The following is a 19,871-nucleotide window of genomic DNA, read 5'->3' as shown; positions in this document are numbered from 1 at the left end:
TGTTCATTCAGTTTGAGTTTTAACATTTAAAGTACCCCAAAATACAAATAGTGAAATTGCAAAGCAGGTAAATGCCTTGATATCGCTTAATGTGTGTATTTTTACATCATCGCCGTGTACTGTATCACGCCATTACTATAGCCAGCATTCATAGGTGGGTAGAGAGAGTCTGGTAGCGTGCATGCGCTGAATGAAACTCAGTTTTCCGAGTGTGGATCAGCACTTGAAACCAACGCTCCGCCCAGATCCCAGTCCTGCATCTTTCCCGCTTCAGTTCAGACATGTCGCTCCTCTGTCAGCAGCCGCAGAGCCGCAGTGTGCGAGCTGCTGCTGCTGCTGCTGCAGCCTGACACACACACACACAGCCTCTATCAACATGACACCTGTCTGCCAGTGTTAGCATCGAGTGATAACGCTCCAGGACCCCTCCGTGACACCGAGCTGCCATTTTGTTTGGAAACAACTTAACAAAACGTACTTCTCCTCCTCCTCCTCTGTAAAGACAGTCAGCTGCACATCTGCAGGGCACACACCGGGTCGGGTTGTTGTTGCATGACAGGGATTGCTCCGAGCGCGTTTGTCTGCAGAAAGGCGAACAGCAACACGTGTAGGTCGCGTTCTGACCAATCACTTGTGGAGGCTCGAGCTGAGGGCTATAAATGTGAGGCGGTTACAGTAGAGACGTCTGCGGCCGGGGAGCTGAACGCAACAACCTGTCATGTCTTGAAGGTAACGCTAGCACGGTAACACTTGCTAAATGTGGAGTCTGCCTGATGTAAACGTGTGTCCGTGTAGCTGGTGTGTTTACTGGTTAGCGAGTCAAACGGTGGAGAAGGCTAACACGAGTTAGCAAGGAGTCTGTAACGTTAACCTCGTCTCAACAGGCAGCCGGGTGTGCAGCGTTAGCCGTGTTAGCACAACACAGCTAAGGTTAGACACTTGTGCGAAATGTTGGGGAAATGCACCTGACAAGCCTCGTTAGCCTCGTCTCCACGGATTAAACCATAAATGCACCGATGACACGAAGAGGAAAACGACAATCTGTCGTTAGTTAACGTGCACCGACCAACCGGCAAATGAGCCAACATGCTAAAGTTGTAGCGCCCAAGGGCGACTATCAGTGTTAGCCTTTCTCTAAACTGATCAACCTACCACAGATGCTGGTAACTAACGCTACCGCCTTAGCTAACCTAGCATTGCTGCTTTACAAGCCACGCGGATCTGATAGCGAAGCTCTGACAGCTAGCGTCATTACCCTTTTAGCCATTTCCCCTCACAGCGGTGCTCATGTGGACACGAGCTGGCTGACGCTTTATGCTAACCACCCAGTGGGTGTGGCGCTGGCTTCACGTGTTGGCCAGAGGAGTGTCAACAGTGCAGCATGCCGCCATGTCTGCAGCTCACATCCTGGAAAGACTCATCCTGCACGTGGTGGTTGAATTCATCTCGAAATCAAGTTTTGCAAATCTTAGCTAACTAAGTGTTTCAAATACTGGTATCTCATAGTTATACATTAGAACACGAGTGAGGTTAAACGATAGATCGCCTCGTACCTCACTGGAGGAAAAGGTGACTTTTACATGTTCAGGCCTTAATACAACCAGTCGTGCAGCAGTGTGTTTGCAGTATGTGTTAAACAGTTGATGTGTTAAATTAATTTAGAGGAAATTAATTTTTGTTGTTCTTTGAATTGTCGCCCTCACACTCCTTTTGTAAATGAAATGTTATTCCAGATTAGGAGTACATCTACTGGGCCAGGTTTAGAGGATGCAACTGTTTATATTTAGTTTAAATTAAATGACACCAGTAAATGCATGGCAGGTTCACCTGAAACCTCTGTCTGAATATTCATAGTGCACCAACAGTTTACTGAAAATTGGCTGTTTTATTTGTAATTTCCAAAAGACAATAATGCTTATACTTTTCTCTCTTTTTTTTGGTGATGAATTCAAAAGTACAATAGCTCATGACACCCCCGACTTTTCAAGTGAACAACTAACTCATCACCTTGTCTTTGTGACAGCAAGACGTAGTAAAGTGTAAGGACTATGTACTTAAGTCTGGATCAACAGCTCCTTGAAATTCACCAAAGTTGGCACCTACATATACCCAACAAAAGGAGTAATAAGTCAATAAGAATCTGGACTTCACTGGATTCATTCATGTGTGAAAGTGTTGTTTACTTTTAAATAAAACCAAATGCAACTAAGATGAACAGAATTTGCAATGTAAATTATTTGGGTTGGGTCACAAATAAAGATGGGACAGGAAAACATTTAGAATGTGCAGGTTGTATGGCCCCACTCTTGATTATTAATCTTATAAGTAGTGTAGTGGGCATTTGAAAGTGCTTCTGAGAATAACATTATGGCCCATTTGATGAGTTTTAAAGATCTCTGTTGGACAGCAAACTTCATTTTGTAACTAGAATAGCACTCTACTACAGAGTGCATACCTCTGCCAAGGACCAACTGTCCTCTTAAATTAAGTCAAGATGCACCAAAGATTTCAAAATGTGCATGCTTTTTTACATCAAGATTCATTTATTCACTATTCTGTGGGAAAACACAGAAACCGTTGAAAAATGCCCTATTTCACAATGTAATAGAAAATGAATATCGCATCCTTCAGATTTTCGTGGAAATCCTTTCAGTGGATTTTGAGTAATCTTGCTTGCAAACAAACAAACCGACAGGCATGAAAACATAACCTTCAAGGTGGAGGAAAAGATGACCCCAGCTTATATGGATGCACAGTAAGACATCCCTGTAGCTTGGCCTCCTTTAACCATGTTTGTAATTATAATAATGTAAATATATGGGTACTAGGATCCTCCAGGCAGAGTTTGTGGGACATATTTTAGCTAACTTGTAGTACTTTCTCCTTCAAATACTGAAAGTGTTATTTAGAAATATTCATCTGTCATAGTCCAATGTTGCTCGTTGAAATGTTAAATGGCACAGTTTCTGGGAGGTACTCTAGATGGCGATATTACCCATGTTTTTGGAAAGATGCCCTACGTGCAGCCATTGTTGATGACCACTATTGACCTTTTTAATCAAATTTTAATTACATTGAAGCAATGACTATATGTTTAAGAATGACAATTCTATGACCATCATATAATTATGCATTAAAGAATAAAATCCAGCAGTGTTTTCTGACTTCCCTACTTGGTCTGCAGTACTCCCCCTTAATAGTAACAAATACTTGGTTATATTTTTTAATTGTTTATTTCCAAAGGTAGGTTGGCACCACTGAATATCTCCAGACCTTTCCCTTAAAGCTCCACATTCTCAGTCAATGTGTTGTTGTGGCTGGACATGTGATGTTACCAAATTGGATGTTCTTACCAAAGCATTCATATAAAGCAGTGGTCACCAACCTTTTCGAGCCCAAGATCACTTTTTAATTCCAAACGTAAGCCGACATCTACCACCCTGACATCTTCCAAAAAAAACACTTAGGACGGTCATATTTATTAATTTTTGCAATTTGTGTTAAAGGCTGAATGTACAAGAAATAAATATACACAAAGAGAGGCAGTTGTGCAACTTTTCTATTCAACGCACAATATTCAAATTAATATCTATACATATTTATAATGCACAATATGTAGCTTCTCAGTTCCACATCATGTTCTGCAGCACAAAGTCTTTTATTTGAATATGGCCACAAATATGATTATTGCCTTGTATGAAAGAAGTCCCTTGTACTCAAATAAATACCAGTACTACACAGTATGAAGCCGTGCATCTTCCGCTCTTGCAAATATTTCACAATAAAAAAAACTTTTTGAACAAGGTAATGAATTCCATTAACAGAAACGCTGGAGTGCTTTTATTTTGAAAAGGCATACAGAACGTGTTGCAACCATTTGTTTGTGACATAAATTCATCAGAACATTAAAACTCAGGTGAAAGATAATTTTCTCTGTTTATTCTGCTGTGAACCACAATGTTTATCTGTTTATGACACAAATGTATTTACAACACTTTCCGAACCCGTTTCAAAGTAAAAGCCCTCCAGCGTTTCACATTCTGAATTCTCATTTGTTCCAACGGGGCTTTGATTGTTATCGACAGATCGAAAGATGTGCATCTTCATACCGTAGAGTCCTGACATTTAGTTTAGTACATAAACCAACTTGTTCTTGAAGGAAATGCAGGAGATAAACCTGCAACTCCACCACCAGTAGCGGACACATAGCGCGTGTGAAAAACAGACAACCGACACACAGCTGATCTGCGGCGCGACGACAGCCAGTGAGTCCAGAGAGTTGGGGGAGCGACAGTGAAGACTGGGAAATCGACCGGTAGATCGCGATCGACGGGTTGCCGACCACTGATATAAAGCATGGATGCTTGTTAATATTCTGATGGATCTCAGAGGCATTCAGCACTGATGTAGTAGTAAGACTGTTGTCATTACTAATTTACATTTTTACCAAAGTGCTTGAAATGACTCCTCACTCCTTGTTTAGGGAAGCGTGTGATGAGTGCCAAATTGGAGCGTTGGACAACACAATGTCTGACGTAAACGCCTTTCCTGCTGGGAGCGGAAATCCTCCTCCACCAGAGGTCACCAATCCCAAGAAGCCTGGGCGTGTAACCAATCAGCTACAGTATCTGGATAAGGTGGTGATCAAAGCATTATTGAGGCATCAGTTTTCATGGCCCTTTCGCCAGCCTGTTGATGCAGTGGCACTGCGTCTGCCGGTAAGTGGGAAAAATTTCGACAGATCAAGTAGGAGCCTGACTGTAAATATACTGCTGATGTTGTTAACCATGAGTTTTCTGTCTCTGTGTTAGTTATAATACAGTAACGCACATTGTCTTGGTGGATCAGTTCCATTAGGATGCAAACTGGGAAGGGAAGACTTTAGTGTATTAATGCTGGTGTCTTTGTTGTCTTTCAGGATTATTATACAATTATTAAAAATCCTATGGATCTGGGCACTATTATGAAGCGTCTTCAGAAAAAATATTACTGTGAAGCACATGAGTGTATTAAAGACTTCAACGCTATGTTTACCAACTGCTACATGTACAATCGGGTAAGAGAATGTGATTTTTGTGCTGTATGATGCCAAAATGGACAACTGAACTTAAAATATAATACACTGAAAATGTGTCTGTAAACTGACATATTGTTTTTTAATCATAATGAAAATATTAGATCATATTCACCCACCCAGAATGGCTGATGTTTTTATTAGGTTAAGACATACACAAGTATTTCTGCAGTTCAGACAGGATTGTCACAAAGGTACATATCACCCTCATGAATGCTTTTATTTTATTATATTATGTACATTTTCTTTCCACAGCCTGGAGATGACATTGTTTTTATGGCACAGACTCTGGAGAAGCTTTTTTTGCAGAAGTTGTCCCAAATGCCAAAGGACGAATGCAATGTTACAGCAGTCACTCCAGTGAAGGAACCAGTGAAGGTGAAGAAATCCAATGCAGGTATATTGTTCAATAATAATTAGGGATGCACGGTATATATCGGTCCGATATATTATCGGCTCTATAATGGGAATTTTATATTATTTATTTATTGGAATTCGAAATTATAGCCGATAAAACGTCCGATAAACACGCTCATGACGTCATACATCCGTGGCTGTCCATACGTCGGAACTATAAACTGCGTCGCCGGTGTGGAAGCTTTTCACACTTTCTGAGAGTGACTGTAGGGTTAGGGTTATGGTTCGTGTTAAGGTCTAGCCATGACATGACAAGAGCCTGGGCCAGGGTTTGTTGCAATTTGCAAAAAATGTGCAAAGATTCCATGACTCCTCACTCCGTCAGTTTTTATCAGGCTTTCAGTTCTATAATAGCCTTTATTTTTTAATGCACATTATTTCATCTGAATTACTATTTTAATACATTGACATGTCTTATTTGAGATGTCAAAATATTTAATTTAAATTCTTTTGAAGGAGAATTCCTCCACATAAAGTTTTCTGATGTACTTCTCTTAAAAACTAAACGAACACTCAGAACTGAGTCACAACTGTTTTTGTTGTGTTAACAATGGATTATTAATTCATCCATATTGCTTACTATATTTTGCAATTTTACCCTCAGGTATGCATAAACTACAGGCTATGAACTTCTTTTTAAGAAATGTGAAATTATTATAATATAATAATAATCCCTTGAGCTGTGGTCCAATACTACACATTTAATTTTTGGAATTGGTAGATTTGATTGTTTGTTTATGAAACTGGTCATTTTAAGTAAATACAGCAATCTGCATGCACTGCTATTGCAGAACAAGCATCTTTTTTCTGGAAAGTAATTGTATGATTTGATTAACCATCAAAATTTGTACCAGGTTATGATGCTCTTTACCTACTGTCATGCAGGTGTGTTTAAGCAGAGATCCCTCGTGTCAGAAGTTGTTCTCCAACAGACAGTGACGGTCATCCCTCCTCATGTGCCTCAGTTCATACCACCCATACAGCTCTCTGCACAAATTGACGCAGCAGTAAGTATTTTAATGGTAGTTGCACACCGAATACTCAATTTAACTCAAGAAATCAATTGTCTTTTTTGTTTACGAGTCAGTTCTGATGCTCGGCTTAATATTTCAGTAAGAAATCAAAATGTGTTGACAGGAAAATATATTTTGTTTTGTCATTATTTTTTTTGTCCTCATTCTGTGGCAGTTGGACCGACAACCTTTCTCTATTAGGGAATTGGTGTTGCCTCACACACTTACATTCTACATAAATAAGGAAATCTCTTGGCGGGCTTGACGCCCAAAACTTGTACTTACTTGTACATCAGTTACAATACCTCACTAAATGGATCCATCAAACCAACCACAATATCGCTTGGATATACAGTGCCTTGCATAAGTATTCACCCCCCTTGGACTTTTTCCCATTATGTACTGTTACTAACTGGAATTCAAATAGACTTAAATAAACTTTTTCCCGTTTGATCAACAAAACATGCATAGTACTTTGGAGGTGCAAAATAAATTTTATTGTGACACAAACAATAATGAGAACAAAAAAGTTGACATCTGTTGGGTGCATAAGTATTCACCCCCCTGTGTCAATACTTGGTAGAACCCCCTTTCGCTGCAATTACAGCTGCAAGTCTTTTGGGGTATGTCTCTACCAGCTTTGCACATCTAGAGATGGAAAGGTTTGTCCATTCTTCTTGGCAAAAAAGATGAAGCTCAGTCAGATTGGATGGAGACCGTCTGTGAACCGCAATCTTCAAGTCTTGCCATAGATTCTCTATTGGATTGAGGTCTGGGCTTTGACTGGGCCATTTTAAGACATTAACATTCTTTAATCCAAACCATTCCTTTGTAGCTCTGGCTGTATGTTTAGGGTCATTGTCCTGCTGGAAGATGAACCTCCGCCCCAGTCTCAAGTCTTTTGCAGACTGCATCAGATTTTCTTCAAGGATTTCCCTGTATTTGGCTCCATCCATCTTTCCCTCTATTCTGACCAGTTTCCCTGTACCTGCTGAAGAGAAGCATCCCCACAGCATGATGCTACCACCACCATATTTCACTGTTGGGATGGTGTGCTCAGGGTGATGGGCAGTGTTGGGTTTTCGCCACACATAGCGTTTTGCATTGAGGCCAAAAAGTTACATTTTGGTCTCATCTGACCAGAGCACCTTCTTCCACATGTTTGCTGTGTCTCCCACATGGCTTCTGGCAAACTCCAAACGGGATTTTTTATGGATCCCTTTCAACAATGGCTTTCTTCTTGCCACTCTTCCATAAAGGCCAGATTTGTGGAGTAGACGACTAATAGTTGTCCTGTGGACAGATTCTCCCACCTCAGCTGTGGATCTCTGCAACTCCTCCAGAGTAACCATGGGCCTCCTGGTTGCTTCTCTGATTAATTTTCTCCTTGTCCGACTCTTCAGTTTGGGTGGACGGCCTCCTCTTGGTAGGTTTGCGGTTGTGCCATATTCTTTCCATTTTCTTATGATGGATTTTATGGTGCTCAGAGAGATGTTCAAAGCTCTGGATATTTTTTTATAACCTAACCCTGCTTCATATTTCTCCACAACTTTATCCCTGACCTGTTTGGTGAGCTCCTTGGTCTTCATGATGCTGTTTGTTCAGTAATGATCTCCAACAAACTCTGAGTCCGTCACAGAACAGGTGTATTTATACTGAGATTAAATTGCAGACAGGTGGACCCTATTTACTAATTATGTGACTTGCAAATGTGACTTGTGAATGCAATTGGTCGCACCAGATCTTTGTTAGGGGTTTCACAGTAAAGGGGGTGAATACATATGCACTCAACACTTTTCAGATTTTTATTTGTAAATAATTGTGAAATCCATGTAATATTTCCCCCCACTTCCAAATGATGCACTATTTTGTGTTGGTCCATTACATAAACTCACGATGAAATAAATTTTAATCTGTGGTTATACCATGACAAAATGTAGAAAAGTCCAAAGGGGGTGAATACTTATGCAAGGCACTGTACCTGGAGCAACTGTCAAACAAAATCCTTGCATTAAAAATACTGCCATCTCAACAACTCTGACAGCCTGGTGGAAATTCATTAAGATATTTAATTCCACCCCAGCACCATGTCAATACACTCTTCAGCCGGCGGAAGATGTGTAGACTTTCTGCTGTCCTGATGTCAATGGGGAGCAAACAGTCGTGATTTTGTTGAGTTGCTAGCTCGCAGCGAGGGAGCAGCTAGCCGATTGGCAGATGCAGAGCAGAGTGGACGGGCTGGGGTGTAAGGTTTAACCATGTCTTGGAGATGTAGACTGGGCCCGAGCCATTCACAGCACGGTACGCAAGTACTTATGTCTTGAAGCGGATGCGGGCAGCCACTGATAACTAGTGAAGGGAGTGGAGGAGCTGTGTAATGTGAGTGAACTTATGTTGGTTGAAGACCAGTCCAGCTGCTGCATTCTGGATGAGCTGCAGAGGTCGGATGGCATTAGCAGGCAGACCAGCCAGGAGGGAGTTACAATAGTCTAGGCGTGAGATGACCAGAGCCTGGACCAGAACCTGTGCCGCCTTCTGAGTGAGAAGGGGATGTATTCTCCTGATGTTGTGCAGCATGTATACGATCAGGTTGTTGCAGTAATGTTGGCAGTAAGTGAGAGTTGACTGTCAAGTGTCACACCCAGGTTCCTTGCGGTCTGCGTCGGGGCTACAGCAGAGTTGTCGATGGTGATAGTAAGGTCATTGGTGGGAGAGCCCTTCCCTGGAAGGAAAAGTAGCTCGGTCTTGTCAAGGTTAATTTTCAGGTGTTGTGTGGACATCCACTGAGAGATGTCAGACAGGCAGAGATTCGTGCTGCTACCTGTGTTTCAGATTGGGGAAAAGAGAGAATTAGTTGGGTGTCATCTGCGTAGCTATGGTAGGAAAAGCCATGTGAGTGAATGACAGAGCCGAGAGAGTTGGTGTACAGAGAGAAGAGGAGGGGACCCAGGACTGAACCTTGAGGGAACCCAGTTGTGAGAGGACAAGGTTCGGACACAGATCCTCTCCAAGTTACCCGTTAAGTGCGGGGTTGAGGTAGGATGAGAGCAGGGAGAGAGCAGAGCCTGAGACACCCAGATCCTGAAAGGAGGAAATAAGGATCTGGTGGTTCACCGTGTCAAACACAGCAGGAAGGTCTAGAAGGATAAGGACAGAGGAGAGAGAGGCTGCTCTAGCAGTGTGAAGTTGCTCAGAGACTGCAAGGAGGGCAGTCTCAGTTGAGTGTCCTGCCTTGAAACCAGACTGGTGAGGATCAAGAAGGTGGTTCTGATGAAGATAGGAGGAGAGTTGATTAAAAAGATAGTATGAGAAAAGAAAGAAGAGAGACACGTCTTCAGACGGGTTGAGGGTGGGTTTCTTGAGGAGAGGGTTCACTCTTGCCTCTTTAGGAGAGTTGGGGAAACAGCCAGTTGACAGGGAAGTGTTCTCACCCATAAGATTTTTGTCTTTATCAATTTTTGTCTGAGCAAAAGAGCTTTTGGCTGCAGAAATAGAGGCAGACAAGGAGGAGAGTAGAGATTGATAAGTGAGTCTTCAGGGTGTTTTGATTTTCGCCATTTCTTTTCTGGTGCTTGTATAGTGGCTCTGTCGGTGCGCACTGAGTCAGACAACCACGGAGCTGGGGAGGACTGGCGCTCCTGTCGTGAAGTAAGAGGACAGAGGGAATCAAGAGAGGAGGACAGAGTAGAAAGGAGTGTCTGTGGCAGAGTTAGGACGCATGAGTGAGAAAGAGTCAGATGAAGGGAGGGCTGATAAAACAGATGAGGCCAGAGAGGAGGGAGAGAGGGAGCGAATGTTGCGACGGACAGGTACAGAGTCTTTTGATGAGATAGGGTTGTCAGATTGTGAGAGTGGGAGAGAGTAAGAGATGAAGAAGTGGTCAGAGACGTGAAGTGGGGTCACAGTGAGGTTGGAGGTAGAGCCGTTTCTGGTGAAAATAAAATCAAGGTGGTTGCCAGCTTTGTGAGTAGGTGGGGAAGGAGTGAGTGAGAGAGCAAAGGAAGAAAGTAAAAGTAGTAAGTCAGACGACTTCTCTGTCTGGATGTTGAAGTCGCCAAGAAGGACAAGTGGAGGGCCATTTTCGCTGACCTACCCCGCTTGTCCTCAAATTGGGCTCGCACCTGTGGTTCTGGCGGGTGCTGGTGGAACAGTTGGGGGGGGGGGGGCCTCGCTCACCTTGACGGATGGCTGGTCAGGTGCCACACCTCACCGCTGAAGAGTTGTATATTTATTGGTTTTTTTTGTTTTGTTATTATATATTATATAATACTATAGGGTATGTACTTTTTTTTTTGTTTACTTATTGTTTTGGTGACATATATATATATATATATATATATATATATATACAATAACGGTAATAGCAACAATGTTGATATTCCATCATATATTTATTATTATTACTAAAGTATAAACACCACATTCTTTCGTCTCTCTCCGCTTCGCATTCCTTACTTCAGACAACAGCTTTTCCAAGCTCATTAAACATGGACATGTACCATGAAGTCATGCAGACATCGCTCACAGGCACACACACACACACAGACACACACACAGACACCCTATTTTATCTCTACTCCAGATTTTATTTCATCATTACATTATCATACACATCACTTAAACTGCATTATGTTCTGTCTGTATGTCCTTTCATTATTTATTCTCTGTGTATCTTATCAATCTTATGTCAGTTTCTGTTGTCACCATTTCACAAATAAAATTAAAAAAGAATGGGAGATAGATAATTTACAGATTTACCTTGTGAACCCATTATAGGGGCAATTATTTAGACTTACTATCTTGTTATTATTATTCACCAGAGGGTCACTCGTAATGAATCCAGTTATTCACTGCTGTTTTTTGCGTAATATGAATAAAACTTTAATACATTACCTCATCCGTGAACACCTTGAATCGAGTCAATCGTGATGAAGACTCCCATGAAACCACGCTGCTTCAAGATGATGCTTCAAACTTGGTCTTTTCTTGATGTTTTGATTGAGAGATACCTAGTGGCACATTTTGTCATGTCTAAATCACCCTGTTTTTCTAAATCATAGCTTGTTTGTGCCTTTAACACAACTTTTAAAATGCCAAGATGTAAAACAAATGATGAAATTAACTTTGGTCAGTTTGGATGACTTACTGTTCTTTTTTTTTTCTAACTATATAGATTAAAAGAGGTCTTAAAAGGAAAGCAGAGCCCCCATCCTCCACCACCTCAGCAATCACCAACGTTGAGTTAACCCCTGCTGAGGAGCCTCCAGCACCAGGCACATTATCCTCCAGGAGAGGCAGCGGCGGCAGGCCCATCAAACCTCCTAAGAAAGACTTACCTGCCTTTGAGGAAAAGAAGGTCAAATTGTCTGAGCAGCTCACGACCTGCAGTGACATCCTGAAGGAGTTGCTCTCAAAGAGACACTATGCATATGCATGGCCCTTTTATACCCCTGTTGATGCCGTGGTTTTGGGCTTACGCGACTACCATGACGTCATCAAGCAGCCAATGGACTTGAACACCATCAGGGTAAAACTACTATAATGATGATTAACTGTAGTGTATATAATATCATTTTTTTTGTTAGAGCAGTTTTTCTGACTGTTATATCCTCAGAAAAAAATGGATCAACGAGATTATGCGACTGTAAAGGAGTTTGCTGGTGACGTGAGACTGATGTTCTCCAACTGTTACAAATACAATCCACCCTCACATGAAGTCGTCTACATGGCAAGAAAACTGCAGGTATGCTTTTACTTATTCATTCTTTTATTTATGTGGCGAACAATTCAGTTGCCAAAGTCATGATTTTATTCACTAAAATGCATTTTTGAGAATCCATAGGGTTTATCAAACATATTTCTTTCATTTTTTTTATTTTAAACGCTAACACTCCCACTAGCAGTGACCATTTTCATGGGGAAAGTGTCTCTGTTCTCTTAATCTCGGAGCCTGTTGGCTTCGTCTGATGACAAATTAGTCTCTGGGGACAACAACCGATATTTGGGGGCGTTTACCGTCTGGTTTCTCCCATCACACGAGTCAAACTTTTCTCCACACAAAACCGAAACAGTGAAACTTTCTGAAAGTGTTTTAGGTCCAGACAACATTTTGGCTTATGTGTACTGTATGTATATGTGTATATGTGCCATGTGTATATGAATGCAGATAAATCAAAAACCTGATAGCCGATGCATTTCGGTCAATGTGTTCCATCTCTTGTGCTCTCCACATGAAGAGTCTACCTACGGGCAATCACAGCTCAAACGTGATTGGTCAAACTAGAAACGGAAACCAGGAGGCTTCAGGATTCAAAATCTTGTCCCTCACTTCAGATTCTGCATATTCACATGCAGAATCTGTTCATAGAGATTAGTGTTCTTGGCTTGCCTGTGTACACTGTCAGTATGGACGGCAACAAGTGGTTGTGGTCATTGCTGTTTATTTGTTAAACCTTTGTGATGCTGATCAGTACCGACTGGCTCCACTGTTTCAACAGAGTGCTTTAAAGCATATTACAGCTGAAATACCTGTGTACTAAGAGCTATTGTAAAGAAAGGATGAGGGATTGATTAGGCTTATAACAAATACAACTAAATTAGAAAATGCATCAAAATGCCCCTGCACCGTGTAGAATGACCTAGGTCACCCTTTTAAGTATAAGTACATACTTTAAGTGTATATATTAATATAATTATTATTTCTAATATTAACACAAACAATTTTGTTTGTACCAACAGGACATTTTTGAGGCTCGTTATCTGAAAGTCCCCCAAGAACCAGAGGGTGGTTCTGTACCTCGCCAGCAAGTTATCAATGGAAAAGGAGACCGGGTCGGCAATATGTCGACCTCAGCGAGTTCTGTCAGTGAAAGCTCCTCAGAGGAAGACAGTTCGTCAGGAGAGGTGTCCATGCAGCTGGCCAACCTGGAGGAGCGGGTGGGTAACATACATGCCAGTGATGGTGCAAATGTCATTTTGAGAAGTTATTCACTTCAGTGCATTTCACCCAGTCGTCTCATTAATGGCTGACTTCTCAGTTGAGAGCCGTCAGTGATCAGCTGAAGAGACTGACCCAAGACCCTGTGATGAACCCAAAGAAGAAAGACAAGTTAAAAAAGGAGAAAAAGTCCAAAGAAAAGGTCGCTGCTGGAGTAAAGTACAAATCCTCAAAAGACAAATCTCTAACTGGAAAATTTGCCAACAGCAAGAACTCTTCTTTGTGAGTGGTCATTGTACTTCGTATAGTTAATGGTGAACTGAGAATGCTGCAGTCTGTGATATGGATAATAATAGATGTTTCATGTACATTTCCAGGCATGGAAACAGACCCAATATTCACAGTGTACCCATAAAATGTGAGAATGGGGTCCCATCAGTACCGATGACTTACCAGGAGATGAGGCAGTTGAAATTAGACATCAACAAGCTGCCCGGCTACAAACTGGGCAAGTTGGTGAGGATCATTCATGCCAGGGAGGCCTGTCTGCGAGATTCTTCTTTAGAGGACATCGAGGTTGACTTTGAAGTGCTCAAGCCTTCCACACTGAGAGCGCTGCAGAGGTTTGTCGCAGCATGTCTGAAGAAATGCAACAAGAAAATTAGCAGTAAGTACAACTCAGTCCTGCTTTGCCAAAACAATTCACAGTTGGGTTTAATTTGTAGGTATAAGGCTTTTATTTTATCTTAAATATGAGAATGGAATCAACTTGTGTCCTGCAGATAAACAGCTGCTGAAGCCCACAGGAGGACTGCAGACTGGGAAAGTAAAGGCTCCTGGGAAATCTGTGGTTGTCAACAAAGAGCCGCACTTGATAAAGAAAAAAAAGCCAGTTGGTAAGACCTGAATCCCATTAACATTGAAATCGTCACAATTACGTTTCAGGGTGTGGGACTTTGAGTGTAGAAATCCCAATTTGCCCCTTATTTTTGTTACTAGCTAAATCTGTGGCTTCTCCTGACGTCCCCTTCCTGCCACGCCTCAGTGAGAGCAGCAGCTCGTCGTCATCCAGCTCTGACAGCAGCAGCAAGAGTAGAAGTGGTTCTTGCACTTCTGAAAGCTGTGACTCTGGATCAGGTTAGCTGCTCTCTCTTCAGCAGGCTTCCCTCATCTCCCTTTGTTTTACCCATCTCCAGCAACAACGCCGTGATTCACCTGTGGGCCTTACTACTACTTTTACAACCCTAAAATCAATTGAGGGAATTTTCTACAATCAAGTATCTGTGTAGTTTATTTTTTCTTTTTAAATTTAACCAGATAAAAGCTAAAAATATCTGGTTCCAAAAATGCAAGATTTTTCCGTTATCCCACCTTAATTAAACTTTAAGACTCAGTGACTAAATCCACTATGAGACCCAAATGTATAACTTTTCTCTCTATTGTTTATTTTCCATATAGAGTCACTGCTCTGCACAAGTGTTGACCAGTTCCAATTTATTTGTTAACCTAGTTGCATTTCTTGGTCTTTGGAAATAGTTTATTTCTAGAAAGTAGAAATCCCAAATTACTTTGTCATTTTGTCAAGAGGTTTTGCAGTACATACAATTTTACTCTCCTGTTCATTCACATATTCTACATCACAAAACAGGAATTAATTCAATTATGTTGTTACCATGCATGTTTTTCAGAAACAAAAAGAAAGAAGCAGAAGATTCAAGAATCTTGCCAAAAGGTTAAGACAAAGGTAAATAATGTTCATCTTTTTATTCAGAGGAATGAGAAGATTTTATGCAAGACAGCTTTGCTGTCAACAATGAAAAGTAAGATTATTTTTTTCTTAAGTTAAAGGTTGCACGTGCTGCGTGTAGTAAGCAGATAACAGAGACAAAAGATGTGACAGAAGCCTCAGTCAAGCCGTGTCAGCCTCCTCCTGCTGTGCAGTCGTCTGTGGCAGAAACTACAGGTCACCCAACGTACCACGATGCAGAACTGACCTGTGACAAGCTGACTTTATCGCCTCCAGGTAATGTTTAGGTCTGTCTTCTTTGTCCCTCAGCAAAGATTTGCCAAAACATTATGTAAATTCTTTCACTTTTAACAATTTAAAATATGTTTTTGTTAAGACAATGCTGAAAGAAAAGTTTGTTCAGTTAAGCGAAAGTTTAGGGTTTTCAGTGCCATGTGAAAACCTTTAGACAATTCCCTTTCATCTTGTTTCTTAATTTTGCATAATCTGTCCATTCTTTCCCAGCCTTGGATTGTAGTAACCTCTGAGACCTAGTGGCAGATCAGCATCACTACCTCTCCAAAAACCTTCTTCAACAAATATCTCTCACTGAGATTTCTTATCCATAACATCCAGTGAACCTTCCTTTGCCACCACCTATTTCCCTCTGGCTGCCGTTCCCCTTAAATTGTCCCATAAGCTCAGTGTCCTTCAGAAAGACAAGCAGAGGGATGCAAACTCTGGTTCACTTGGCTTTGTTACCTGCCATTTTTCCTGTTTTTAAGTGTGACATAATAGTTTGTGTGTAATTCAATTTCTATCTCATGCTGCTTCCTCCTAACTTCTGTTACTTTTACTTTGCACTAGCTCTCACTGTATATTTGTATGAACAAGCTCAGCTGAGATGTATTGAGGATCTTTTCTTGGGATTCACTGTTCCACAGACTTGTCTGCCCTCCTGTCCCCCATGGCATCTCCAGTACTTTTACTGGACTGGGCCGCTGCCAGATTTGAGGTAAAGCAAAACTTTACGCTGTGGGCTTTGATTATTAGAATATATTTATATTTTACATCTTGCTCCTGTACATCATTGTAGCAAAGTGGGAACTTAAACAACTTAAGATCTGCAAAAGCTACATTTTTATTATGTGTACATTTTCTCTTTTGGCCTGATTTAAATGTTAAAACTAAATCTGTCCTTTCATCAGGGCCCAGTGCTGTCTCCTCTTAGCAACAGTCCACTACAGTCCAAGGATGAAACGGGGTCCAGTAAGTCCCTGCAAGACCCTTAACATTCTTTTGTTTTTGATTCATTTAAGATTACTAATATTTTAGTATAACATTTATTTGTAGTGGTTTGTCCCAGATTTCAGATTTCCTAAGGAGGTCCTTGACAGTCAATTGACTAATGTGCCTTACATCAACACATCAAGTAAATCTGTTGAAGAGGAAAAAACCCAGATCCCCAAAAAGGTTTGTGCTGTTTCAGAGTTTATTAATACAGATTCCAAATGTTCTTCCTGACATATTAAGAATGATTCTGCAGATCAAAGTGGGCGGTACATCAACCAGTATTTAATAAAAATGTTTTTATTGAAGCGGAATGATTTTTATTTTTATAAGCTAAAAATTAAATTTCAAAACTGAAATTTAAAATGCCATTATCTTTTACTGAGAATGTTACAATATGCAATTTAAAACATTTAAATACTGGTCCAAGATTACTTGTAATTATTTAGTGTTATCATTTAATTTGAAAAAAGAGCTTATGTACTAGAGTACTATGTTTCAACTCAAAATTATCACACAATTTATCTTTCCACCACCAGAGGGCGTCAAAGTATAATCCTCTTACAACTAATGTTGTATGAGGATTTCTGCCTACTAGTGGCCAATATAAATTACTACAGGAATAGGGGATGATCTTCGTTGATCCCACCCATCTCATTTGAAATCAATTGAAACTAAACACAGAGATTTGATTTTCTTTCAGGACATTGTTCTGAAAAATGCTGAGTCTTGGGCGAAACTGGTGAGAGAGTCCGTCACCCCAGCTGCCATCAAGGCCTCGAAGGAGAGCTTCCAGCATTTCCGTAAGGCTGCCATAGAAAAGGAGGAACGTGAAAAAGCACTTAAGAAGAAACAGGTTGAAGACGTAAAGGAGAAGGAGGCTTCAGAAAACAGCAGCAGGTAATCTAACAGAAACAGCAGCAGCATTGAATGTGTTTATTTATTTATTTATTTAAATTCTCAAAGGGATAGTTCACCCAAAAATGAAAATTCACTCATTATCTACTCACTACTACTGTATGCAGATGGAGGGGTGGGTGAAGTGTTTGAGTCCACAAAACACTTTTGGAGTTTCAGGGGTAAAATCCAAATCCAATACAATTAAAGTAAATGGTGATCAATTCTTCAAACGCAAAAAAACAAAACGTAGAATGCCTCCATACTGCTCGTGTGGTGTCAGCTAAGTGTCCGTAAGCCCCGACAGAAATGATCCCTGTACACTTGGCTTGGCAGTGGGAAAGACTGGATACCTACTATCGCTGTCTGTAGTTTGAGATAATGTGGAGTTCCGAGGGTTATCCTTTACTAAGCTACTTCACCATACGTTCAATTATGAGGAAGTGTAAGTAATTCCTATACTCAGATATTCCCTCATATCTGTCATATTTTACTTGTTGAAACCTGCAAAAATCCTATAAACGCAAAGTCACAAGCCAAACCAGTATTTCTCTCCACAAGCTTGATAGCTGATTTAAAAAATTGCAACTTTTAAGTAACAGGGATGTTCTCCATTTAGCCTCCCAGGCCCATGTAAGCCTGAACAAAATCTACACCCTGTTAACGAGGATCCTGACTCACCAGAGAGCATTTGCGCAGAGGTTTCCTCAGATGCTCCCAAAGATGTTGAGCAGCAAAAGGCAAATTCTCCTAAGGAAGCACAACTTCCATCCACACAGCTCTCAGTGAAGGAAAGGGAGATGGCCCGCAAAAAGGAACAAGAGCGTCGCAGGAGAGAGGCTGTGAGTAGCTCTTCATGTTTTTGCGTGACATTGTTGTTTGTGGTACTTGGAAAAATGGCATTTTGACAGTTTTTCCATATTTCTCTCTCTGTGCAGATGTGTTGCATTGACATGACAATGCAGCGGGACATCATGACAACATTTGAGCTCAACCTGGAATGAAAATCTACTGGGATTTACTTGAAAAATGTCCTTTTGTGCCAGAGTTCTTTCACAATTTCACAATCGCTAATAGTTGAGGGAAAAATCTCACCAAATGTAATCAAAAATAAATGTGTCTTGCCCTTATGTTGTATTTGAAATGGATCGTAAACTTCTGCACTCTTGAATTTGGGATGATTGGGGTGAAACGTGAAGCACGTTTTTCTGTTCTTTTCACATTTGAACGAGTCCTCTTATATGCGACTGTTGTGTACAACTAAGCTAATGAATTCATACACTGTAGTAAAAAAATGACACATTGTTGTGTTGTTTGCTGAAACGTGCAGTGTTGTTTTTGTTCTGGTGTTTAGGATATTCAGTTAACCCTATAACTACCACGCCTCAGTTAATCCTGACTCAAAAGAGAAGTTAAATGTAGACACTGGTTTATATGTTCAAGTTACATGCACAAGTCCTCTGAATGTTTTTTTTTGCACTAAAGAAAGATTTACTTTTTGAACAGAGACTGAAGCTTATTCTCACCGATGTTTCCAAAGTGGGACTGACTTCATCATCTCAGTTTCCTATTTGCTTGACAGTGATTGTGTTTACTGGATATGCACCGCACTTTGTTCTTCATACAGTTCTGCCTGTTCCAAACTTGTTTTGGGGCATTATCAGCATATTCTGTATGTTAGCGTTTATATATGCTCATATATTTAATAATTCTTTTTTTTTTTTACTCAAAGTAATAAAGCTATTTTCACTAAGCAATCTACATCATCACTTCATCACTGCATCCAGTTGTAATTGCAGTATAGTGCAGATGGAGACTCATCCCCTCATTGAAGAATTGTGCATCATCTCTATAGATTTGTGGAGCGGATTTCACACATTCATTACCTTAAATTCACTAAATAGTGAAAATAACAGCCATTTCATGCAAGACCTACAGGAGCCAAACCCCAATCCTCTGTGCATTTTCCTCCTATTGGACAACCACATAATTCGTTAGTTTGTTGAGTTTAGTGGAAAAACCTATTTGATTGGCTCATTTAATATTTCAGTATCTGCCACATGCAAATATTGCCTCACACCTCATCCACTGACTTCAACTAACTCAGGCTCAAAGCGCTGCGATTTTAATCTCTGCTTGTCCTGCTTTAACCACTTGAATACAACACGTTTAAAAATATATAACTGCCCATCTTGTGGTTTCTTAACTGGAGCAGGAGCTTTCATGTGGTGCATATGGAATTACAATTGGTTGAGAAACGCTGTAGAGTAAGGGAGATTAAAAGATAACGCTATGAATAGTTTTTATTTATCAAAAAAACCTAAATCAAATCAGTATTTGGTGTGACCACCCACAGCACCAATTCTCCTACAATGCACATACTTTACAAGTCTCACAGTACTTGACAGTAGGGATGTTCCTTCCAACTTGCCACAGCTCTGTGGATTGGGGGCCAGACCATCAGACTCTGATTTGTTCTTTTCGTGGCTGAAGATGGGGTTTTATGACTTTGACAAA

General features: G+C 40.7%; 1 protein-coding gene across 6 annotated transcripts; it reads left to right on the top strand.

Annotated features, from left to right (window-relative positions):
* Positions 1 to 271: 271 nt before the first annotated feature.
* Positions 272 to 19,108, top strand: brdt (bromodomain, testis-specific). Of its 6 annotated transcripts, none has more exons than XM_034583237.1 (20): positions 276 to 743; positions 4,484 to 4,718; positions 4,919 to 5,056; positions 5,330 to 5,471; positions 6,377 to 6,498; positions 11,678 to 12,031; positions 12,119 to 12,247; positions 13,243 to 13,440; positions 13,542 to 13,723; positions 13,819 to 14,108; positions 14,224 to 14,337; positions 14,441 to 14,578; positions 15,130 to 15,185; positions 15,290 to 15,464; positions 16,112 to 16,182; positions 16,376 to 16,436; positions 16,534 to 16,640; positions 17,161 to 17,357; positions 17,974 to 18,196; positions 18,293 to 19,108. In XM_034583237.1, the coding sequence occupies exons 1-20, from the start codon at positions 553 to 555 to the stop codon at positions 18,356 to 18,358; spliced, it is 3,189 nt and encodes a 1,062-aa protein (XP_034439128.1). In that variant the 5' UTR covers positions 276 to 552; the 3' UTR covers positions 18,359 to 19,108. The 6 variants fall into 6 exon arrangements, with proteins under 6 accessions (XP_034439133.1, XP_034439128.1, XP_034439127.1 ...); XM_034583236.1 differs by having other exon boundaries at positions 15,284 to 15,464; XM_034583238.1 differs by having other exon boundaries at positions 595 to 729; positions 15,284 to 15,464.
* Positions 19,109 to 19,871: the final 763 nt, after the last annotated feature.

This window comes from Hippoglossus hippoglossus, chromosome 4 (assembly GCF_009819705.1).
Source record: "Hippoglossus hippoglossus isolate fHipHip1 chromosome 4, fHipHip1.pri, whole genome shotgun sequence".
NCBI lineage: Eukaryota > Metazoa > Chordata > Actinopteri > Pleuronectiformes > Pleuronectidae > Hippoglossus > Hippoglossus hippoglossus.
Note: the sequence above shows the minus strand (reverse complement) of the source record. Positions and strands in the feature narration are given on the sequence as shown.